The sequence below is a fragment of the Phlebotomus argentipes genome, unplaced genomic scaffold (assembly GCF_947086385.1).
Source record: "Phlebotomus argentipes unplaced genomic scaffold, Phlebotomus argentipes genome assembly contig_32, whole genome shotgun sequence".
Lineage (NCBI taxonomy): Eukaryota > Metazoa > Arthropoda > Insecta > Diptera > Psychodidae > Phlebotomus > Phlebotomus argentipes.
In genome coordinates, this window is record NW_026776187.1 from 555,023 (window position 1) to 579,581 (window position 24,559).

At 43.6% G+C, this 24,559-nt stretch overlaps 3 protein-coding genes across 3 annotated transcripts; 2 read left to right on the forward strand and 1 right to left on the reverse strand.

Moving 5' to 3' along the window:
- Positions 1-1,262: 1,262 nt before the first annotated feature.
- LOC132264219 (tektin-1) lies at positions 1,263-2,575 on the reverse strand. The gene is made up of 3 exons (XM_059764335.1): positions 2,117-2,575; positions 1,897-2,057; positions 1,263-1,842 (listed from the first exon to the last, which is right to left on the reverse strand). Exons 1-3 carry the CDS (start codon positions 2,573-2,575, stop codon positions 1,263-1,265), a joined length of 1,200 nt encoding a protein of 399 aa, XP_059620318.1.
- A 101-nt stretch (positions 2,576-2,676) lies between these two features.
- LOC132264139 (E3 ubiquitin-protein ligase Bre1) lies at positions 2,677-6,480 on the forward strand. Its single transcript, XM_059764231.1, has 7 exons — positions 2,677-2,802; positions 2,941-3,824; positions 3,893-4,660; positions 4,728-4,971; positions 5,031-5,184; positions 5,247-5,411; positions 5,468-6,480. The coding sequence occupies exons 2-7, from the start codon at positions 2,966-2,968 to the stop codon at positions 6,230-6,232; spliced, it is 2,955 nt and encodes a 984-aa protein (XP_059620214.1). The 5' UTR covers positions 2,677-2,802; positions 2,941-2,965; the 3' UTR covers positions 6,233-6,480.
- Positions 6,481-18,775: 12,295 nt separating this feature from the next.
- LOC132264086 (uncharacterized) lies at positions 18,776-24,011 on the forward strand. The gene is made up of 8 exons (XM_059764153.1): positions 18,776-20,564; positions 20,624-20,807; positions 21,320-21,560; positions 21,635-21,896; positions 21,960-22,166; positions 22,235-22,406; positions 22,471-22,743; positions 22,800-24,011. The coding sequence occupies exons 1-8, from the start codon at positions 18,820-18,822 to the stop codon at positions 23,016-23,018; spliced, it is 3,303 nt and encodes a 1,100-aa protein (XP_059620136.1). The 5' UTR covers positions 18,776-18,819; the 3' UTR covers positions 23,019-24,011.
- The last annotated feature ends 548 nt before the right edge of the window (positions 24,012-24,559 follow it).

The following is a 24,559-nucleotide window of genomic DNA, read 5'->3' on the forward strand; positions in this document are numbered from 1 at the left end:
TTAACACTTTAGGCAGCAGAAAACACACAAAACACACATAAAAAAGAGCGAGAAAAACTGGAAAGAGAATGATTGTGAGAATTAATGCATTTTCGACTGACTTAAAATGGTGGAAAAGGAAAGTCTTCTGTTGTCCAGACATTACTTTAAATCCGCAACTTTTAAGACTTATCGATAGAAGTTTTATCCAAGCTTAGATGAAATGGAATGCTTGTTACCACTTGTTTATCTCAATTTTTTTTTTTTAATTAAATATAATAGATCAGCCCGGTTTCTTTGCCGTCAACACAGAAACTTAGTCGAATGAATTAATTTATTGCAGTTGTTTAGTTGTAATTTCCAGCCCTTGTACAGAGAAAAAAAACCGTGTAGATAGTGATTTTTGAAGTGAATTAAATTAATGGCCGATTAGACGAAAAGAGGGAATTAAATAGTGAAGAATGGAGATAAGCGATATATATTTAATGAATCCAAAGTTCAACAGATTTTCCTTTAAGGTTTCCAAATGGGGAAAATTCACCCTAGACTTTGACCTCAAATCTTGATATCCGAGATGCAAACCGAATCATGAGATCTTGAAATCCTGATTTATTGTTTTCGATGTCGGAATTGAAGAGTCAAATGCTTAATACAATGCAGAATTTGTATTGTTCTCTCGTGAGAGATGAATAGCAAATCGAAATGAATTCCTTATTTATTACTGCGCGATGATCAACTGGTGATTTTTAGGCAAATAGTGGAGAAAATAACTTGATGGAACCGTCTGAATTAGAAGATGACACCCTAAAAACTGCCACGAGTGTTCAAAAATGACTAATTTTTAATGATCTTTTGTAGATGAAGAGACATTGTGTAACTAAACAAACCGACAAATTGGATGAATTGTGAAAATCAAATTGGCATAAATGGAAGGTGATCTTAATTATAGGGAGGATTAAAGAACATTTTTACTTACGGATAAATAGAAACCAAACATATTAAGTGCGAAGGAGGGAGAAATCATTAATTGTAGACGAGAGAATGCGAGAGAGAAGAATTGGCTTGGCAGTGGAGCTCTCCTAAAAATATGTAACTTGTATTAAATGACCATTTCTTATCTTCTTTGTTAAGTGGAGGAGAAGAGCTACTTTGTACGTTGCTGGGCATAACAAAGCGTAGCGTTCACACTTAAGGGCTTGAAGAGAAACGAGTGAAGATCAGCAGAAGAGAGGAATTATAATGAGAAAATTAATAAATTTTGAAGAAAGCCTCACGAGATGTGTTTAGAAGCTCTGGAACTCCAGTCCCTGGCGGATGGACATGCAGTCCACTTCGTCCACCTTCAGCGAGTTCATCTTCACGTTGATCTCCTGCTCTTGCTGCATCTGCGTGTTCAGGAGGTATCTCTGCGTCGTCTTCGTGTCCGCGATCATCTGTGTCAGTTGCTTGCAACTCAGCGTGAGGTTGGCCAATTCCCGGAGCAGTGTTTCCTGCGGAATGTCCAGACACAGCTCGGACGCCGGACGCCGTGCGCGTTCACTAAGTCTCGTCGTGCACGCGGCCAAGAAGCCCTCTTTAGTCGCCAATTCGTGCTCCAGCTTGCCGAGGTTCCGCTCGATCTCGTTCACCTGGCGCGATGTCTCTCTATGGATGTCCTCCAGGCGATCTTTGGTGGCTCTGACTTCCGCGATGCGCTTCTTGAAGGCCACATTCGTGGCTTCGGTGCGTGTGAAAATGTCTTCGGCCACTTGACGCAGTAGAATGTCAACAAAGGAGCGTAAGGTTCGGCCTCTGTTGATCTCTTGGGAAGTCCTCTGGATGGTGTCAAGAGTGATCCTTTGCCAGGACTCCATCGTGGTCGCACTGGAAGATAACAACGTGTAAACTCAAGTTTTCTTGAGAGGATTCGCTTCATACAAAGTCTCTTCCTCAGGATTAACTTTCTGCACGCGCAGATTCAATTGGGAAGGCTTTATTTCCAGACACTTCTCATCGATACTCTGAGCTGAAGCCTTCAGGAAGATGTCCTTGTCCACTTGATACATTGCAGCGCGGATTTTGCGTATCTGTTCGTTTGTCTGAAAGAAAAAATAAAATATTGCCACAGTCTGTTTTTCATGTCCTGTGAGATTTTTACATCTAAATGGGCTTTCTGCAGAGCCTCCAGGGACTCCTCAGTGGTCCTCAATTCCTTCTCTAGCTCTCGCTCCACTTCATCTCGCACGACATCCGTTTGGAGTCTTTCTTGTCTCACGGCAATGCATTTACTGACAATTGGAAGATATTTCTCACGGAAGACGGCTAGAGCCCTGGAGATTCTCATGCGATACGTCTTCAGGGCCTCCTCCTCGGCACATGCTTCGGCCTTGTGTCTCTCCAGCTCATCCCTGAGGAACTTGATGTCAGTGATCCTCTCGCCGAGTCTGTGATTGCTCTCGCCATGGTTTTGATGGGTTTTCAAACGAATCTCATCCACCAGGCGGTCAGATTCACTGATCACACGATCAGCCAACTCCTGCTGCTGCTCTGAGATTATCCTCTTGCCGTGGTTGTTTGATTTCCACTCGCCATGAGTAAACTTTCTGAATGGGAACATCTTTCTGGGTGCGCGAAGAGTTTGATCGATGGCGGGAAAGGTGATAAAACCCCGCTAGTTGGCGCTGCTGATGGCGAGATGAGAGACTTTGACAGCCAGAAATTTTGCTAATTTGGCAGTGTTTGTTTTGGTTCTGGCATTTTATCGATTTTACCGGGGTTTTACTGGGAAAATCGAGGAAAACCCACCTATAATTTGTAATTTAGACATTCCTCGACATTTTTAACGTGAGTATATCCAGGGCGGCGTGTTATTTGACGGACAAAAGCGAATTTTATTCCGGCACTCTGGACGCCATTGTGCCCTTTTTGGGGGACTCCTTTTCATCACCAATTTTTCACGGAATATCGCGTGTTTTCTAATAGGTGTAGCGCCGAACCGCATTTGGGGATGTCGAAGAGAAGTTCAGACGACTCCGGCGGCGCCTCCGGGGCGCAGCCGCCCATCAAAAAGGTGCACTTTGAGCCCCACCTCATCGGCCCAATTTCCACCCTCGAGGAGATGGATATCAAGGTGCTGCAGTTTCAGAACAAGAAGCTCGCCCAGCGCATTGAGCAGCGGGTGCGGTGCGAAGCGGAGCTGCGGCAGCGAATTGAGCAGCTGGAGAAGAGGCAGACGCAAGATGACGCCGTCTTGAACGTGGTGAATCGCTACTGGAATCAGCTGAATGAGGACATCCGCGTCCTGCTGCAGCGCTTCGACGCCGAGACGGCCGATGAGTCGGAGAACAAGAACGAGAATGAAGTCACGACGTCCTTCCTCACGCAATTGTCGACTTGGGACAAGGAGGAGTTGGATGACAAGCTGGCGAATCGCGTGCAAGTGTCGAAGCGCGCCGTGGCGAAGATTGTTCAGGTGATTGATCGGCTGATGCAGCGCAATGAGAAGATCGCCGTGGCGCTAAAGGGCGGCTCGGGTGATGATGAGGAAGTGCCAACTCCTGACATCGATGAGACGCTGCGGGAGTCTCAGGTGGCGATCATGGAGGAGAATCGTCAGCTGCAGAACTTCAACACGTCTCTGCATGAGAAGTATCACACGATTTCGCTGAAGATGTCAGAGCTGCAAGACACGCTCACGGCGAAAGAGACGGAAGCTGCGGAGCTGCGCAATCAGATAGACGATTTGCAGTATGAACTGGAGAAAGTGAGGTGTCGTAACGATAAGTTGGAGAATCACTTGGCTGAGGCCATTGAGAAGCTCAAGACTTATCATCAGATGCACGGCGATGCGACAAAGACGGCAGTTGGTGAGTATTCTCCATAGAGATGTGTTTTGGAGGAAGATTAACCATTTGTTTCTTTGCTGAATTTGCAGTGAAGACCAATCCGACCACCAACGTGGCGACTCAGCATCTGGAGGACATGGCAAAGGAGTTGGAAGAGTGTCGCGAGCAGGCGAACAATCGCCTGCAAGAGCTCGATAAGCTGCATCAGACTCACAGAGAGACGCTGAAAGAAGTTGAGAAGCTGAAGATGGATATTCGCCAGCTGCCAGAGTCTGTAATTGTCGAGACGACAGAGTACAAATGTCTGCAATCGCAGTTCTCTGTGCTCTACAATGAATCCATGCAGATCAAGACGATGCTGGACGAGACGCGAAATCAACTGCACACCAGTAAGAATCAGCACTTGAGGCAGATTGAGATGATGGAGAGCGAAGAGTTGATGGCGCAGAAGAAGATGCGAAGTGAGATGATTCAGATGGAGGATGTCTTGGCGCAGATTCGGAAGGAGTATGAAATGCTGAGGATTGAATTTGAGCAGAATATGGCGGCGAACGAGCAAACGGCGCCGATAAACAGAGAGATGCGACACTTGATCACGTCGCTGCAGAATCACAACGGACAGCTGAAGGGAGAGGTGCACAGATACAAGCGGAAGTACAAGGACGCCGCGGCGGACAATGTGAAGCTGCGCAAGGAGGTGGAAGAGGTCACGGCGAAAGTGAATGGATCACAGAGTCGCAGCGTGCTGGCGGCTGAGGGTGATGTGAAGCAAGAGGGAGGAAGTCAAGTGAAAGAGGAGACTTCGTCTGACGGATCGGCCAGTGTGAAGGAAGAAGCAGCGACGGGAACAGTTAAGAGTAAGAAAAATTGCTCTTATTCAATTACATTTGCCATTTGTCACAATGGGTTTTTTTGGTGTTCCAGCGGAGTCAGATGAGAATGAAGAGGAGGCGGACAACAAGGATAGTATTAAGAAGGAGCCAGGAGTGTCGGGAAGTGTGAAGCAGGAGAAAACGGCGACTTCTGCACAGGCCAGTGAGAAGAAGGATTGTCCCAGCAGTGCGACGGTGACAGTGAAGACGGAGAAGGAGCAGAAGGATGCCCAGAGAGCGAAAGATATGAAAATTGCAGAATCTGAGATGATGAGGGATCTCAAGGCGCAGCTGAAGTGAGTTTATTGCAAGAATATGAACAGATTTCTGGAATATTCATGGTTTTCTCTTGCAGGAAAGCCCTGAATGACCAAAAGGAAATGAAGCTTCTGCTGGACATGTACAAGGGAGTGTCGAAGGAGCAACGAGACAAGGTTCAATTGATGGCCATTGAGAAGAAGAATCGCTCTGAGATTGAAGAATTGAAGTTGCAGTTGAAGAAGCTTCAGGTAAGACGATGATTCGAGGAGTGTTGTGCGAATATTTATGGTTTTCCGTGTGCCTTTTGCAGGAGAGTAAGAGAGAGGAGCGGAAGAAGTTGGCTGACGAGGACGCGCTGAGGAAGATTAAGCAGCTGGAGGAGCAAAAGTATGAGCTGCAGAAGCAAGTGGCGAATCAGAAGCCGAGCGACGGCTCGTGGCCAGGACACTACAGTCGAGGCTTCGTGGGATCGCATGTAAGTGGGCACGAAGAGATGAATGAGACGTCCTTCTGAAGATGTACTCTTTGCAGGAAGAGGAGGCGCTTCTGAACGAGATGGAGGTGACTGGGCAGGCCTTTGAGGACATGCAGGAGCAGAATTCGCGGCTGATTCAGCAGCTGCGCGAGAAGGATGACGCGAATTTCAAGCTGATGTCGGACCGCATAAAGGCCAATCAGATGCACAAGTTGCTGCGCGAGGAGAAGCAGATCCTGGAGGAGCAGGTGGCGACGCGCGACACGCAGATCGAGGCGATGCACATTGTGCTGCGGAAGCTGGAGGAGAAGGAGCGCATCCTGCAGAACACGGTGACGACGATTGAGAAGGAGCTGGTGCTGCGTCAGCAGGCGATGGAGATGCACAAGCGCAAGGCGATTGAGTCGGCACAGTCGGCGGCGGATCTGAAGCTGCATCTGGAGAAGTATCATGCGCAGATGAAGGAGGCGCAGCAGGTGGTGGCGGAGAAGACCAGCTCGCTGGAGGCGGAGGCGTACAAGACGAAGCGCCTGCAGGAGGAATTGGCGCAGTTCAAGCGCAAGGCGGAGCGCATGAAGAAGATCGAGATGACGGGCACGACCATTGATGAGGTGATGCTGGAGGAGATTCGGGAGTACAAGGAGACGCTCACGTGTCCGTCGTGCAAGGTGAAGCGCAAAGACGCCGTACTGTCCAAGTGCTTCCACGTCTTCTGCTACGACTGCCTGAGGACGCGCTACGAGACGCGGCAGCGCAAGTGTCCCAAGTGCAACTGTGCGTTCGGGGCGAACGACTATCATCGCCTGTATTTGTCCACTTAGGCGTGCGCCCAGAGATTTCCAGGATCTCGTATTTGCTGCATTGCTAGGTTTAACGTACATTCACATGAGAATGCTGCTTGGAAGAAGCATCCCTTTTGCATCCCCATTCATAAATGCTTGATCGCGGCAATTGAGAGAAATCTCCTTTTTATTTATTGACGCGGAGGAACATGAATTTCTTTTGTCAAAAATTGTAGAGCAAGTCTCAATATGAAATAAATCGTATTAGAATACATAAATGGGAATTTTGATGGAGTGACGAGAGATGGAGCATAAATTTCCCTTGCTTCGCACTCCCAATTCGTCTCTGTGCTTGATTGAATTCGCCAGTTGCATTTAATTGCCTTAGCACGAGTTGCGTCTCGCCCCGACTAGATGTCGCTGCGCGCGTATGCCAAACAATCTGCATCGCGTGAACGCGCCGCGTTCCAGTTGCGAGAGAGACTCTTCAGTTGACTTCCAACCGCTCTGGATAAAAGTGTTGTGCTCTGTGACGCGAATGGGGACCAGCAGACACTCTGGCCAGAGCTTCACCTTGACTGTCGCCCGACCGCACCATCTGACCGGGTCAGGCTGAGCCGGGATGAGGCAGTCGCTGGGGCGCATCTGGTGATACTTTGCCCCGTGCAAGAAGACGCCCTCGGAGGCTCAGACACTTCATCGTATGCTTTATCGATTGCGCGGCTTCTCAAGGGTGACTGTTGCTCAGAGAGCTGGCGAAGAGAGAGAAGAGAAAGATTCTGTGCTGAATTGTGTCGAATTAGCAAGAACGAGAGTTGAGTGGAGAAAATTAACACTTAGTGGTCAAATTATCGCCAATCCAACTGATATATTTTCATGTACTTTGACGAGAGTGGAGTGAATAAAATAAAAAAAATACAGTGAACACTTTTTGCTTGGCGGAGTAAAAATCGCAGTGTGTTCAGTGAGGCGCAAAAGAGAATTTTCATTTACTTCACGGTTTTGTTGTGTTGAAACTATTATTATTAATTAAGAGTTAAAAATTTTGAGCGCTCCGTACATAAGCCAAACACGTAAAACTGTATTATTTTTTTTTTTTGAGAGTGTGAACAAAGTGACGAAAGGAAGAGAAACTGCGAGGAAAATTCCACCACTCTCTCTCGAGAGGGCTGCTGAAGAAGGTATATATATTTTCATTTCGCCACTTTCTGTCCCTCATTCATTCTCTCGTCGCACAGCTGACACTTTTTGCGCGATCGCGCTCTTCGTCTCTTGTCGACTCTTCCTGAAGCATGCACAATGGCGCAATTCAGAGCTTCTGAGGAATTGATTCCGTCCCTTTCACTGCGCTTATCGCACTCTTACATGACCGATAAGGGCGGAGTTTGTGGGCTTTGCAATCAACTTCGATCCCATTTCGATGGAGTTGAATTACCTCTTGTGCCTCTCTTGCAGTGCACCGATTTCGAGCAATGATTCCCCGCTCCGTCCAGAAACATGGAAAACTTGTGATATCGCAGTTCTTTGCTCTAAATTTCTCTTATCACGCCCAAAGACTATCAATTCTTAACAAAGGAGTTAATATTATATTGCCTATCTTTCTGTAAATCTTGTCTAATCAGACAGCGACACACTTTTACCCTCGCTTCTGCCTATTTTCAGAAATCAATTGGATCAAATGAGAATTTCGTACAATTCTAGGTTTTAATTTAAGAGGATATTAATATAAAAGATGAAGAAATATGTTGAAATTTAAAGATTTAACAATTTTCCATTATTTCTTCTGTTTCTGTAATCAAAACTAGAGATAAAACAATATTAGGAAAAAAATACTCTTGATTATTTTAGGCCGAAATGATTTTTTTTTAAAAATTGAAAAAGGAAAATCTTGAGAATGTAAGAATCAATTCTTGCTTCTAATTAAATTACCCGGATTGCTTAATGAAAAACTCCGGAAAATAAGTAAAAAGGAAATGACTGCAAGTCTATAAATTCCTCAAACAATTATGTGAAATTTCGCGATAGTCGCGGTATCAGAAAACCTACATTTTATCAAGTCTTTGTGAGAAAGCAGCCAGAAGCGAGCTAGAGATCATGAAGTTCAGTCCATGCGATGATGCATTGCTCACTCTCGCTTTCGGCGAAGGAGTTTTAGCTATAAATATGTGAGGAAATCTCTTTGATAGCGAGTCTAGCGCTGTCATTTGATAATCTCGAGTGTGTTATGAATGAATTTGGGCGTCTCGAGCGCAGCCGGGAAGGAGTTTAGCTGGCGAATGATACAGAGCGACCAGCTGCACTTTGCTGCATTCACATAATTACGCCGTTTGCGAGGGGAGACGCCAATTCGGGGCGAATGCATGTTCCATTGAGTATTAAAAGACATTGTGCGGAGGGAAAGAACTCTGACCAAATAAACACTGCGCGACTTGGCTGTGCATGGGAAGGAGCATTTGGGCGGAAGAATGGGAGAGAAACTCAAATTGGAGAGTTATGAGAAATTACTTGTAACCATTTTCTTGCTGCCCGCGCGTCTCGTTGTGCGGCAAATGCAAGTTGAGTCGCGATGGAAGTAAAAATCCTTGCCACAGTGTTGAAAAACTGGAAGAGCTCGCGCTCCCGCCAATTGGAAACTTGTTTGCCGTTTCGAACGAGTCGTGTATTAAATTAAGAGATTTATTGTTGGATGCTGCGAGCGCCCACAAATACACACTTTCTGCATCGCAGTGTCGATGGTGGAAACCCTATTCCTGGCACGTCTGACCAAGAATGCCGCCCGTCAGCGCGGTTCTTGGGCTCGCGGCGCGCGGAGGAGTCGCTCGAAGGTGCTTGACATTTTCACCGTTGCAGCGCAGTGACTTTCCTCCTTCCCTTGCTCGATTTTCTGAGAAGAGAATATAAGCAAAATCACTTGAGCCGCGAGCAATGCTCAAAGTTTGTTTACACTTAGAATGCAGTCGACCGTGGCGAAGGAAGAAGGCTGACTTGGCAGTCATGAATGCTGTGGGTCAGGTCGGAAAAGTATCTCGGGAAATCGATAAGTTCACTCTGAATTCCCACCATAATTTTCACCATTGAAAAACACTGGAAAAACATTGGAAACTAGAACTCGAAGGCGTCGCTCTGTCGAATTGCTGTGGCAATTTATTTTACTTTTTCGGTTCGTGTGCAAAAGGACAACTTGAGTGAAGAGGAAAATAACTCCAAAATACTTTGCAATATTAAATTACTTCCGCATTTTCGAATCAAAAAAAAGTTATCAGAATTGCAAAATGATTCAACGCTGAACGTGTAAAATTGCACATTGAATTCAATGGGGAAGTTAATGAAATTTGCAGAGAAGTGCTAAAAATCCACTTTTGCATATTTGATTTATACACAAATATTGATTCTTCTAATGTCCTTGTAATTATCAAATTGAGGTTGTGCTCGAAAAGTGGTCTTCAAACACAAAAGCGCACGGAAAAAAAGACACTTGAGAGAGAGAGAAAAATAAATTGACTTTTTCTTTTAACAAGGTTTTTAACCCCAAAGAGACAAGATTGGTGTGCTCTCGAAAAAAAAAATGTTACGCACAGTGAGAAATTATACAACAAATCGTGGAAAATGGTAAAATATCCCCTCACTGAATGAATTTTAATTGTGGCATTTTTAAATTTTATGATATTTCATTTGTGTGCGAATCGCAAGAAAACGGTGAAGTGTTAGGGAGCAAAAAGATCACAAATGACTGAAAGCAATCTTTGAAGAAACGCGAGAACTGGCAAAGTTTTTAATTAAGGTATTGAAACAAAGCTGAAAATGTAACTTTTTTGCAACTCTCATCGCCATTCTCTTACTTCATTGCTGAATTTGTTATTTATCACCTGACAATGTGTCCTAAAAGCTTCAACAGCTCAGAGTGTGAAGATGATGTTTTGGATTTGGACACTCGTCAACACGGTCAAGAGAAGTTTTAAAATGCACGATTTTTTTTTTAAGTGAAATAATTCAAATGATATCAATTTTCGCAACGGTCCAATTAATCAGTCGATCTGAATACAAAATTCGCTATTTTTGCGGTCACACAATCCTTCTGCAAACTTAATTAAAAAAACACTTTAAGAAATCTGCAAGAAGAATAATTTTTTGGAATGTCTTGTTCAACCAAATCAAGCATTAATTTATCAGTTAATATTGAGTTTGGGGTGAATTTTTAAATTGGACACGATCTACAGTCACGAGAACGTTTCTATTCGCATCGTCTATTGATTATCGTGAGCATTTCGTCATGCATTAATTAGTAAGTTTGATCTCTTATTGACCTGCTTGAGACAAAATTGGTCTGAATGAAGAACTGCTCCGAAGTGGACTTCAAAGTATATGGCATTATCTTGAGCCTCGGCGATACTCTAAGTGAAATTCTCAATTAATTGGCGATTAATCATGCAAAATGCTCTCAGTGATTTACCCTGACCGTGCATTTCTGAGCATGCATTCGAAATGGGTCGACGAGAATGCCATCAAAAGAAGTGAATTGTATCACTTCTTTACCTCAATTCTTTTCGCATCGCGCGATTCAACACCTGCCGCTGATGAAGCAAAAATGCCGAGTGTAAAATATGAATTTAAGATGTAATGCAATAAAAGGCTGCAGAGAGAAGCAAAAAATGGGGGAGAGAAATATAACGGCGTGAGCTCTCGTTAGAGATTCCATTATTTATTAGAGTCTTACATCATGGAATTTAAAATGGAAAACACCCCATGAGAAGATGTTTTGCAAATTTCACATCAAATTCATTTTATAACACCTTCGAGAAGCGCGATATTGAGTGACTCTGGCCGTCGAAATTTCATGCAACATGCGAAAATGCAGCGCTGACAGCATTGGACTTTCTATGACCTTCGCCGGAGTGTTTGACCATTTAAAGGAATCTTGCGCACTGGGTGAGTCACAAAGGGAGTGGACCCTTCGTTGCATCCGTTGCATAACCTCGCGGTTTCGGTCGCTATTTAGCATAATTGTCGCGCGACATTTCTCTCAGGTTTTTTTTTATTCCTGCAGCGCGTCTAGTAAATCGTCTCGTCTGATTCTTATTGCATAAGGCCACTTTTTATTACCATCTCGCTGTGTTATTTATTTTTTGCATTGCCCCAAGTGATGCATGTTGATTGCATTTCCATGTGAAATGCGTGCGAGAGAACTCGCCTTGGCTGATCGTGTTTTGTGCAGAAAGTGAGTTCGAGGGCTTCACTTGTGTGTGTGTGTGTGTTTGTTGCATTTTGAATCGTGAAATGTCGCACACGCACAAAACGCATTGGATTAACGAAAGATGTCCCATGTGAATTCCTCAATTCGTTCTTGTCTCTTCCTCTCCAGCGAAATATTTGTGAATCTCCTGGGAAGATGATGCGAAGAGCATTTTGTGTTCATTGGCTCCAACAGTGCTAAATTTAGCAGGCTTCTGGTGCACTTTAAGACTCATTTTATGTGTGGATACCTCACCCGGAGATCTCGTGCTTCTTTGGTAAAAAGTGCCATCTCTGTGGAGAGATGATGTGAGAGAGAGAGGGAAAAAGTCTGTCGTTTCTTTTTCTGGGAGTTCTCACACGAAGAACTCAGCTGAACATGCGGTTTTGATTACACAGTTTGATAATTATGATTGCACGTAAAATGATCTTGTCTTCTGGTCACATTCTTATGTCTTGTCACATAAATGTGAAAGCTCTTCAATGCAGAAACACAAAACTCATGTATTTTGTATTTTATGCATTGCTTTCTCGTGCTCAACCGGGTTTTCGATCGAAGTTTAAAAATGTTACTAATGTTGCTTCAAAATCTTGAGTGACACTCGTGAAGTGGTGCGTATTTTACATTCTGTGCAGTCTTTTTCGTTTATTTTTCTCGTCTGCCGGTTGAAGAATGTCTCTACAAGACGAGATAAAAAAATCTCTCTGAATTTCTCAATTAAGAGTATTAAAAGTTCGTCTTTATATCAGGGATGAAGAAAGACACTTTGGAGTTCCTTTTGTGCACTTGTGGAGGAAGTGTGGAATTCTTTGGGATTATTGCCAAATGAAAAGTGTGCTTGTGAAGAGAAACCAGAAATTTACAATGTAGGAACGAGAGTTAGAAAGTCAATTTCTCAGATCATTTAAACAGCCAGTATAATCGATTATTAACAGGCGATCCACTCATTTCCGATTCATTGAATAAATTTGGGTGAATTTAAATCTGGCAAAAGAGGCACAAAAGTGGCTGATTTTCGCATGCATTTCAGGCATCTCTTTATCGCGTGTTTGCGAATTATTATATGTGGAGCAAATTGAGATGAATGCCAAACAGGCGAACGCAATGGTCATTTTGAAGACTTTTGTATATCGTTGAAACAATTCGATGAATTTCCTTCGAGACAACATAAATTTAGCTCGAGATCCATAAATGTGAGCTGAACTAGAAATTGTCACGATTTCCGGAAATGACTCTCAATCTCACGAGAATTCCTCGGCGAGGCGTTGAACGGCCGTAAACTGAGAGGAGATCAATAATGTCACAAATAAATCAATCGCAAAATGTAAAATTAAACACTTAACCACGAATTGCGCCAATTGGTTTGGAGTGTGTGAACGAACACGCGCATCTGAAATGGCAAGTTTGCAGTGTTTGTGTTTTGTTGTATGAAATCATTGACCGCATTGAGTTTAAAATTAATTCACTATCGGCACAACATCAAAAGCCTCCACGGAGAAAATGCTTGTGTGCGTGAGTTTCCTGAAAGCCAACGATATTCACTCATTATCAATTTTCATTCGAAAATCCTCGATTTGTGGCCATTGCATACGGTTTCATTCGCTGCCAACGTCTGAGAGCTTCTGTGGGTGATCAAGTTAATTGCGTTAGGATTCAGACATTTCAGGGAAATCTGAGGCAAGAGAACTTGGTCAGAGAGAGAGAGCACATAATGCTAAATATTCTGCCTATGAGTGGAGTGAGGAAAATTATAGAGGAAATCTCGCTGAGTGCGCCTAATAATGTATTACAGCACAAATAGAGAATAAAAAAAACTCCGCCGCATGTTGCGAAAAAAAAGTGCAAGGCAATTATTTCTTGCATTTGGCGCTAAAGCTATAAATTTAGTTATTCAAGAAGTCCATATCCGTAATGATTTCCGATCAGTGAAGTAGGAAAAGAGATTTTCTATCAATTCATCTTATTTTTTTTTATGGGAAAAAATCCAGGAATATCAATTTTATAGAACAAATTCCATGCAGATTTTAATCATATAAGAATCAAATTGATTAAACTTGGAAGGACAATACAAATTTGATTGGGAAAATGAATTTTCATAATTTAACAAAGAGTTTTTTTTTGCAATCGTCAAATAAATGAGAATTTACACAAACAAGCATTAGAGTGCTTATGAGCATTTCTATAGTTTCTGCCAGAATTCAAGCTGTAAAACTTAATGAAATGTTTCAAACTGTCCGTGAAGGAATAATCATACTTGTAATGTTGCGCACTTCCATCATCAACACCTTTCTCCAAAGACCATACATATGATTTTCTCCCACAAATTACGTGAACTGCACGTTTCTGGATCAATTTATACCCTCAATTATTTCAAGTTGGTAATTGAGTGGTGCCTAAATGGGAATGGCTTGATATTGAAAAGAATTAAATAATTGAGTTAAGCAGCGGCGTTTGCAATCCAATTTCTCAGCTCATTTGGCCTCTTGATGGAGAAATTCTCGCCTCAGTTGAGAGTTAATGCTTAATTATGGCAGCGAGGGCAATGTGAGATGAAAGATTTGGCCTTTTTTGTCACACAGATTTTATACTTGCATGTCGGAAATGTGCATTTTTGCATTGAATTGTGGTAAAAGTTGACGTACTCGAAACCCAAAACACCAAATTTGGACAATGACCTCGCATTGTCTATCGCCGTTTTGCTGAAAAAAGAAAGAAAAGATGGTGAATATTCTGGAGGGAAGTGAATGTGCATTTGTGGCTTTGAGTATTTAATTAGAGACTTTGCGAGACATTCTGAGGGCAGTGAATTCTGCAATGTGTGCAAGTTTTGCTGCATTATTGTCTTGAGAGAGACTCGAGTTTCCCCTTTTCATTGAATTACTGTGCTTAGTGACTTTATTGTCCGGATGGTTTGTCGTCAAAGTCTCGCTTGAATCATCCAGTGTTGTAATTCTCTCATGAGATTGTCTTACGCGGAGGACTTTTGCAATTAAGAGGTGAAGATTGATTAGTGCAGATGCTATCCAGAGGATGAAATGTACATCATAAAGTGTGATATAAGGTGGAATATTTTAATAATTATTTGGTAATTTTTTTTATGAGAACAACGGAAATTTCTTTGATGATTTTTTCTCAGGAGAGAAGCAATAAAGCAGTCAGAAGCGCAGCCAAAGACAGTTAATAGAGGTATTTTTTACACAATTTTATCGTCATTGACTGAAAGGTGATTTCACAGTGTTTGTGGAGCAAATCGAAAAATTCTCTTTCGTCACTTTATGATTCATGCTTCCTCAATTTTCAAGAACTTACGCCGAGAGCGTACGAAGCGAGCGTATATATTGTCAATTTGGACAGAATATTATTCTCCTGTGCATTCCAACACGGAAATGAGCCTTCATGCGAAGGCAATTGAATGCACTTCAGAAGTCAGAGAGGGCAAAGAATTCAATGGCAAGTCATCCGGTTTCGTGGGTGACGATCATCATCTCTTCAATTACAATTCCCTCTGTCATTTCCATAGTCACTCGTGAGGAATCTCTCTCAGCGATTAACGATGGCTCTTGTGAGCGTCCCGGGGAAGAAGAAAAAAAATCTCACGTGATCGTGTTTCAGTGTTGTGTGCTCTTGTGACCTTCCAAGGTATTCCGGTTCCATGAATTTACACACGTTTCTTCTCATTTTTCTCCTGCTCACCTCTTCAGCTCATTTTTTGCCGCTCCATTGTAGCATCGCTCACCTCTGCGGTGAGACAGAAATTTCTTTCTGTCCACTCAATCGTTCTCCACCATTCTTTCGCTCCATCGTCTCTGCACGACTGCCTTCAGCAGCGAGGAGGCGGATTCAGCATGCATGGGAAATCACTCTGCGCTCCAGCTCTAGCTAGAGATGGGCTAGAGCGAACTGTTATACGCCGACCACAATTGCTGCGAGGGCGAAATGCAATTCCCCACACCCTCACGGCAATTTCTGTCTGGGCTGAATTGTGCGGCTCTTGGGGTGAAATTTCCATTGTTATTGCCATTTCAAATATTTATTTAAACAGAACGCGTGTGAGTGATTATTTTGAGACGGAGATGAAATAACACAGTTCAGCGCCGAGTGAAGAATTCTCTACCGAAATGCCCTTCTATTTATTTGAAATTCTGTTTTATTTCATTGACATTCTACTCTTTTCTCTCACTCCAATTCTGAAAGAGTTCCACGTGTTTCATCGAAGTACATTTATAGGGTAAAGTTGGAAGATTTCTCTTTATTTATGAATATTGTGAGTTTCAAATTAAAACGCCAAGATATTCTTGATATAATAATTAGTTGAACTTGGGAAAGAAACTTCATTATAATTTCTGTGGTTGTTCTTCCGATAAAATCTCCTGTAATCAGATAAAATAAAGCGAATGTCCTCAAGCTTTTAATGAAATTTCATATGGAATTGCGAAATTCCCAGCAGGAATTCAGAGGCTGTGGATGGTAAATTGAGCTGTTCAGTAAATAGGGTCAGAAAAGAGGGAAATTTATCAATTTGATACCGTGTGGGTGATAACAAAGTGCTCTCTGCGTCTGTGGTGATTTGGGTGAAGCAATTGAGGCATTTTTGAAGATGATTAATAGTTCTGGAGCATACAATGCAAGATTGCTGGCGCGATTGTGAATATTTAGTGTATTAATTGACTCTGTCCACACTATCGGATGACATAAATTACATAGAGTGACCAGCAATGCGCCGTGCTTTGTTTCATGCGGAAGGAAATTGCGATATTGCCCAGTTGATGTCAATGATAGACCGACTTTTCAAAAAGATCACTCGCGAAAGAGCTTCAATTAGAAGACTGCAAATTACAACATTTCAAGGAAAATGTTAATAGAAATTACTGTGTTTTTGCATGCAGATTTTTTTTCTTGGCGACTGTACAGTGTTTGTTAATGCTGAGGGAATCATATAATGAACAACATTTCCGAATATGTGTTTACTTTTGCTGGCGTGGCAAAATGCAGTGTGAGTTGGATTGGTGAGGAGTTCCCATTAAAAAAAAAAACCAGTGTATTTTTCATGAGATCAACAAATTCCAGTGTTGTAAATTATAGTGAAAGACTTGCACTTTGCAATTTCACGTTCATCCACATGATGGACGGAAATCATGAGTTTCAATGAATTGAATTGATTAATTTACAAGTGAGGGAATGAGTGTTCTCTATGGATGAATGAATGTGAGGTAAAAAGGAAAACTCTTTTATGACTCCATTCATGATACATGGAATTATCTCTGCTTCTCACTCTTTTTTTCCATTTTATTTTCAAATGCGCTTGTGATTTAGTGATGCGGATCTTTGGCAAAACAATAAGACATCCGAACAAGAGACAAAGTGGCAGTCGTTCATAAATTGAAAACTACATACACATGTTTTGTTTGAGCCGTAAGAGAAATTTGAGTGGGCAATTAACCAATTTAGAATCGATTACACTGCCATCATTCATTAATTAAGCCTCTGTTTCGATGCCATAAAACAGTCCACATCAGAAGACATCTCTTTCCTCGTACGCATTTCTGACCTCGAAAGCCAAAATCGCTCTTCTTTTGCCTCCAACTTCTAACCATGAACCCCATTTGAAGATATCAATCTTGCTGAATTTAATTTTTTTCGCCCAGTTCGTCTCGGCATTTCACCAGGAAGAATAATTTAATTCTCATCAACTTTCAATTCTTGTGGGCGCAAAAAGGCGGCTTTTTGCGTGTGTCTTCTTGACATGATTTCCATATGAAATGCGTTTTGGAAACATCTGAGAGACTTCAATTACATGCTTTTTTTCGTGTGAGTGAAAATAAGCCGCGCTGCAGACAAATGGAGGCGTACATTTCTCGGAAATCCAGCGAATTTCATTCACAGTCATGACAAATCTTCTTTCAGACGCGATCAAAAAGGGCTGTCATTTCATAGAAAGTGTCCTAAATAAGCAAATGTGCCTCTAATTCCGTGCTGTGGCTCAATAAAATCAGCCCCAGAGAATAAACAGATCATTAAAAATGTGTCAGTAAGTCTTTTATGCGATTCCGCGTCTCATCAAGAGTTTGCGTGGGAAAACCCGTTAAGGGGACATTAAGAGCTTCTGCACGATTTTCCCTCGCGAAGAAACGCGAAAAAAACCTTTATCAAAATCACAACATGACAAAAAGTTGGGTGTTGCCGAAAGCTATTCAATTACGTTTATATCTCAACCCTTCAAAATCCAATTCGCATGATTGTATATTTTCGGGGGAAAGTTTTCATGAAAAAAATTCATGCTGATGCGATGACGAGGGAAATAAAATGTGGAATTTCTAATATTTCTCAACAAATTGCGACGTAACGAGAAGCAAGTCATAAGATGTTTCCAGCAAGAAAGAGCAGAAAATAGTGAGATGAGAGGATTTTGGCAATCTTCTGCTACATTGAAGCATAAAATTCGCTGACAATTTTGAGGGTCACCTTGACGAAGAGATCTTCCGTCAGTGACAGAGTGAAGAAATGGCTGTTTTATGGAAATTTCACTTGGGATATTAATTTAAGAGGCTCAATGGGATTTTCTCTGAAGCAACAATAAGACAATTAAAATCGCTAGAGAGTCACTCGTCCGCTTCTTGCTGTATTTTATTGTCTTTCAAACCCAGAAATCACGTGTACAACTTCTTCATTTGCACTTCAAGTTCAGCAAAATCAATGTGAAGTGACACGAAAGGTGGCACATTTGAGCAACGTCAATTTCGCACGTGCCCAAAGGTTTCCATGGTGCTTTGTTGCACCCGCATCGATTTTTCCCTTTTGACCTTCTGTTAATGATTTTCAGCGTAAACTGAAAATAGCGCACGAAATGTTTGTTGTTTAAATTATAATTCTTGTACTTTTAACCTTGCACTCAACCGAGAGACTAACCAACTATTTCTCCAATAAATAAATTGACTTCACCATAATGTGACACCGCGTCGTGTATATTGGAAGTATAAATAATCAATTGTTGAAATGTATAGGGGAAAGCGGGCGAAATTGGGCATTTTATAAATAGACATATCAGAGGGAAATATCAGAGAGAATGTACCGAAGCGTTCTCAATTAAAGACACTCATTAAGGAATTAGTTTTGATAAATACATATTGTAGTTGGATGATCTCGTTATCATCAACAAATGCAAGACAAACTCTTTCTTTTCTTCTCTTTCTTTCTCTCTTCTCAAAGCTGATGTTATTGCTAGATAAGGAAGATAACAAAATCACGTTTCATTATTCTGAGTCGAAGACAAGAAACGCTTATCGCAACCCATGGACTTTTCTACAGATGGATGACTACGGTTTTCCACTCTTTCCAGATGAACTGCTAAAGCTGGGATCTTGGACATCTGCAGAAGCACGAGACTAGTTCAGGACGAATGGACGTGTGCGAGGAGGTGCTGGACAGGAAGATGGCGGCCCTGGAGCTGCGCGAGGGAATCGCCGTGATTAATGGCGAGGGCAGCGATAGCGGAGTGGAGTTTGTGGGCGCCAGTTCGCGCGAGACTGCGGCCGGAGTTGGTGTGCTGGAGAGAGCGCTCAGCAGCAACAGTGGCGGCTACGCGAGCAGCGCCGGAGGCTACGAGGACGCCGCCGGGACGGTGTCCTGTAACTCCAGCATGGTGAGCTTCTGCTCGGACACGTGCGAGAAGACGCTGAGCGGAATGCTGATCCAGCGGCACGATTGCACGAGCGAGGGCGGCGGCAGCGAGAGCTCGTCCGTGTCGGGACAGCCGCTGACCAGCCGGCGTTCTGTGGGGAAGAAGAAGGTGGCGGTGAGCGAGCCGCCGGCGCCAAAGACGGCACTGGTGAAGAAGACTGCAGATCCGGGAGTGTTGAGAGCGAGAGGAAGAGCGACTTCTGCCACGAGGAGCACTCCATTCCTGGCCACCTCTGAGAGGGCGAGATCCCGTGAAAAAGTGCCTCAGCCTCCGTTCACGACGCTCACGAGGACCAATTCTGTGAGGAGACCCACGAAATTGGACACACAAGCACCGCTGAAGGACGTCTCGTCGCCACAGAAGAGCACAATCACGAGGACTCCGTCGCTGTCGCGAGGCAGAACTCCTGGCGTGACGCCCACTGACGATCGGCGATGGCCCTCCGTGGGCAGTCGCAATGGCCCGACTGTTCCTCGGGCCGGACGACTCTCCACTCCGACCAGCGATGTGGTGAACGTGAAGACGAGACTGGGCATTCTGGCGCTGGAGAAGAGCTCTCCCCTGGACAAGTACGGCACATTGCCGAGGCGGCGGAAAGAGATGCCGAGTGAGGAGGCGGAGAAGACTTCCAGGAGCAACTCTATGTCCAGAGATGTCTCGCGATCGCGACGCTCCACACCGAAAGATTCTCCGGCCAAAACTCTTCCCGTCTATCCGAGGACGCCTAAGAAGGCTTCGCCGAAGACAAAGATCTATCACGAAATGTCCATCCAGACGGCGATCACCAGCCAAGACGTTGCAGACGCATTTGCGGGAAGTGCCAAATACATCGATGCTCACGCTCCTGAAACCACATCGACTGGCGTTCAGTCGGATATCCGCGATCGGGAGATTGAAGCCCTCGAGACTACGGTGAACAGACTAAAGGAGGATCAGATGAGTCTGCAGAACAGCCTGGCTGAGCGGGCGCAACAAATCAACGCCATGCAACAGGAATTGATGCGCGAACGTGAGGAAAAGCTCCTCATTCAGCGAGAGCTGCAATCGAACTCTGAGCGAGTGTTCGCCATGCTCGAGTCTGTGCACGTGACGCCGTGCAGCGAGGCGGAAAGTGCGGACAGCTTGATGATACTGGAGTCGAAGTTGACCACGGATGTGCACGTGGCGGAGCAGCAGAAGGCGGAGATTAGCAAGCTCAGGTGGATTTGCAACAGCCTTCAGCGCGACTTGCAGCAATCGCTGGAGCGCGAGAAAGTGCTGATTGAGGATCGCGAGTCCGCCGACAAGGAGGCTCATGAGCTGCAGGAGTTCCTGCACAATGAGAAGGTGTCCCTGATGGACGCCCTGAAGGAGGCTGAGGTGGAGACGCAATCGTGGCAGCACAAGTGCCGGCAGAAGGACGCGGACATCGAGAGGCTGCAGGAGGAATGTCGCCATCTAGTCAGAACGACTGAGCAGCGAAGGTGAGTGTTGAGTGTGATGAATTGTGAGAACTCTGCTGATGTCCTTTCCCTCCTGGCAGGCAAGAGAACATGGGAATGCAGGCCAAGTACGGAGCTCTGGAAGCACGGAGCAAGGATCTGATTTGTCAGCAGAGCGCCGCGGTTTCCGGTGCTTCAGTGGCGCTCTCAAATCTCGGCTCCAGACTGGACAATCTCGTGGAGCAGCTGATATCTTCCTACAACATCTCCGAGCAGGATCTCGAGGTAAGTGAGAAATGAGACGCTTCTCTGCTCATGCACATTTTCATGGTTCATTCCTTGGCGTTGTTGTTCTGTTGATTGTTGAATTTGTTGGCGGGACAACACAGAAGTGTCCAGATTTGAAGATGATTCTTCAAATGAGTGAATGCTTGACATGAAACGCAGCGAAAAGGCTGAGAGAGTAAGTGATGAAGAAGTGTTGCAAAGACAAACCCATAGATAAAGAATACTCATTAATTCACACTCATGCAATCAGAGACGAGCTTGTCTGAGGTGAGTTCCATAATGCGCTGATAAGGGAATTTGATGTGTTTTTTATCAATATTTCTCTCTCTTACCCTTTTTTCTGCGCCACAAAGCAGAAGAGATTTGATTCTGATGCATGCGTTTTGTGTTGACCTTCTTGAAGCATGAATATCATTCGTTCACAACATAAAAAATCTCATGGCAAGGAAATGTTGCGAATTTCCACAAGTCACTAATGACCGTCTTTTCCTCCACACACACACCCGAAGGACGTCGTCTACCACAATGAGGCGTACTCGCAGAGTGCCAGCAGTGGCGAGGGCAGTCCAGAGTTCGAGATTGCGAAGAAATTGGCGGCGAGCAACAATGATGGATCTTTGTCGCCGCAAAGAAGTCACTCATTCATTGCCGTCGTCATCAATGCCATAAGGAATGCCACAGCCATTCATCGACAGCAGCCGGAAGCGCCCGCTTCTGCTGCTAGAAAGGACACGGCGGCTCTATCGATAGGTAAATTGTAACATCACTCACAGCCAAAGGGAGAATTATCCTCACTAATGCGCGATGGCTTCTTTCACCCGCAGAAGACTCTGACTCTACGGAGATGCTCGACTCGGAGACTGAACCCTGCCTCATGATGGAGAATGTCCTGGAAGATGTCACGCTGCCCGATTCCCATTCGCAGAACCTTGTGTCGTCGTCTGGAATGGCGCTGTCGCAGATCGAGTGCCCGACAGAAATGATGAAGCACGACGATTCGCTAAACAATTTGTCACAGGCCATCGCCAATCGACAGCAGATTGAGCTGCAGACGTCGCTCATGAGAGACGTGCGGTCGTGCTTGAGGTGAGATTATGACTGAGATTGTGCTGTGAAACGTGAGGACATTCAGCTTTTCATGTCTTTCAGGCAACAATCTGGGGAGAACAGCTTGTCTGAGGATATTAGCGTGCACGAGTCAATGGCTGAGATTCCATCAATCAGCGAATTTGGCTCAGCTCAGACGCTCGTCGACCAAGTCATTCATGTGGACAATCTCGTGACGAGACTCCTCAAAGTTCTTCGCATTGTTCAGCTGGACAATGACAATTGCATTCAGCATCTCATTTCTGACAAGTCAGGACGATGATATTTGCTTTATCTGCTGTGATTGTGGGCTAAATTCTTGTGTTTCTTTTTTTCAGAAACAAATTGCAAGTGAACAAGGATGAAATGGTGGAGAAGCTGAAGGATTGGGAGGGTGTGAACAGTAAGCTGAAAGGTGAACTGACTGACGCTTCTCAGCAACTTTGCCAGAAGGCCAACGATTTGGCTCTCAGTCGGACTGAATTGCAGAAGCATCGCGCTGAAATTGATGTGAGATTTGCCAGTGTTGCGATTAGACTTGCGATTCTAAATGAGTGTGCTTTGTTTATTGTAGAGACTGAATGAGGATATTTGTAATTTGAGCACTCTGTGTCAGAGTGGAGTTAAGATGATGACCAAGGAGGACGTTCTGGCCACAATACAGTCATGGAAGGTGGATGGAAGTGTACCTGAGCCTGAGCTTATCTCCTCCATTGTGACAGCCTGCCAGGAAATTCCGTCCCTGAGAGAGCATTTTCTCCTCAAAGAGCGTCAATTGTTCGGCGGCTCTGGGCAGATCATAAGCGAGGCCAAGAAGCAGTATGAGGCCATCGATAGAGCGCTGGAGGTGAAGTTAGATCGAGGCTGATTGTGCGGAAAATTGCTAAATTGTGGTGTTTGTAGATTCTCAATGGTTGCCAGTCGATTGTGGATCAGTGTCCTGCCCTCAGGAAGCTGCAGAGTGATCTCGAGGAGACCAACTTCAAGGCGACAGAGACAATTTCCCTGTTTTCCGCCCTTTTGGGCACAGCCAACGCCTCGTCGCCGGACATGAATGCCAACGCAGCGTCTAGCACGAATGGCAACCGCGGTCTTGAGCTCACAGTCGATTCTACAGCTTGAAGACGTCGTCCCAATTGTGATCCTCCGGAAGTCCTGTGAGAAGATTTTGTGCATTTCTCTGTGTATATGTAGTGAATACCTTTGATTTTAGCGATATGACGTGAGGAGGAAGTTTGAATTGACCGTCATAGACTTCAATATCAATTAACGTGAGAGAAGTTATATTTACAATAGAATTTACTCTATAGACTAGACCTTAGAGACATTATTATTGAATTTATCAGAGATATAGAGAGTCATTAATCATTTGCAATTAGGCTGTAAGTTTTAATTTATGGACATTAATCATGAGTTTAGAATCACTCAATTCTCAGCGACGTTTTCTTCATTTGCCAATAGACTTTTATGCTTAAAATACATATAATTATTTCTTTTTTTTTTCTTATTGTGGTAAAGCTCACTTGAGCAAAAGTTGAATTACAATTTCACTTGATGACTCTAGAGAGTATGGAAATGTAGTTTCAACCCTTCGGCCAAATCTAAGTTTGTAATAATATCGATTTTCAAGTGGAGAAAGAATGGAGAAAATGGAAATGGATAATAATTAATATTCTGTCCTGCAATTTCACACTGAAGGATGCATTTTCCCCAGACTGGGCACGATTTGTTTCTATTCCTCAATGATTTACTGTTGGCACTCTCGCGCGACACCCTCTCGATGTTTGCGTAGAGTGAGAGAGAGAGTGCAATAAAGTGTGTGCTCTGATACTGAGATAAATCCCGGATTTTCATTCATTTGTTGATCCAAAGTCTCACCGTTCGGTCGCAATTGTGCTATCAGAGATCAGTTTTCACAGTGATTTCGTGCTCACTTCCTTGCGCTCGGAATTGTTGTTTTGTTGCGTGAAGAATGTGTGAAAATTGCATAAATTGTATGATAATCTCTCAATTTGGCCCATTGCGATGAGGCGAGAGGTAATTGAAAAGAATTTATTGCTGTTTTTGAGTGATGTTACGACAAATAATAAATTTCATCTTCCAAATTTACATGTAAAAAGCAGTTTTTCTTCGTCATCTCATGGACAAAGAGGCCTCGTGATGTGTTATTGCACAACGCAAATTGGATAAACTAACTTACTTTTACTATGTATAGTGTTCTAAAGTGTTCTTCGGTCATATAACATGCAAATAGCGTAAACTTTATTACTTTCCATGGTAATAACTTGATGCGATAGACCTTGATTCGCCCGAGATTTCCATGTGAGAAAACAATTTTGCACGGTAGGTTGATAAATATGTCTTTGAACTTTGGTTTTCCTGGGCTCTAACGTGACATTTTCATTGAATTTCCTCTCGTGATGGTGAAGAGTAAACATATTTTTTTGTCGAGATAATGCACAAAGCCTGCGAGATAAGGAAGAAACTTGCGGTAGCTTTTGTATTTTTCAAAATATACAATCAAGGTTTGTCGCTGCCACAATTTCTATTTGATTCTGCAGAGTGCATAATTATATATATATTCTTAACTTATCTAATCATATTTTCGTGTCAGTCTGTATTATTTTATTGTAGCATTTTTATGGTGGTCATTTAATTTGGGT

Bases quoted from the DNA above. Each gene is read 5' to 3' on its own strand.
- LOC132264219 (XM_059764335.1), bottom strand. From the start codon at position 2,575: ATGTTCCCATTCAGAAAGTTTACTCATGGCGAGTGGAAATCAAACAAC. The intron at 2,058-2,116 runs GTAAAAATCTCA...TTTTTCTTTCAG, and splicing joins TGCAGAAAGCCCATTTAGAT to ACAAACGAACAGATACGCAA. The intron at 1,843-1,896 runs GTATGAAGCGAA...GTTATCTTCCAG, and splicing joins AATCCTGAGGAAGAGACTTT to TGCGACCACGATGGAGTCCT.
- LOC132264139 (XM_059764231.1), top strand. From the start codon at position 2,966: ATGTCGAAGAGAAGTTCAGACGACTCCGGCGGCGCCTCCGGGGCGCAG. The intron at 4,972-5,030 runs GTGAGTTTATTG...TTTCTCTTGCAG, and splicing joins GATCTCAAGGCGCAGCTGAA to GAAAGCCCTGAATGACCAAA. The intron at 5,185-5,246 runs GTAAGACGATGA...TGCCTTTTGCAG, and splicing joins TGCAGTTGAAGAAGCTTCAG to GAGAGTAAGAGAGAGGAGCG.
- LOC132264086 (XM_059764153.1), top strand. From the start codon at position 18,820: ATGGACGTGTGCGAGGAGGTGCTGGACAGGAAGATGGCGGCCCTGGAG. The intron at 20,808-21,319 runs GTAAGTGAGAAA...ACACACCCGAAG, and splicing joins TCTCCGAGCAGGATCTCGAG to GACGTCGTCTACCACAATGA. The intron at 22,167-22,234 runs GTCAGGACGATG...TCTTTTTTTCAG, and splicing joins CAGCATCTCATTTCTGACAA to AAACAAATTGCAAGTGAACA.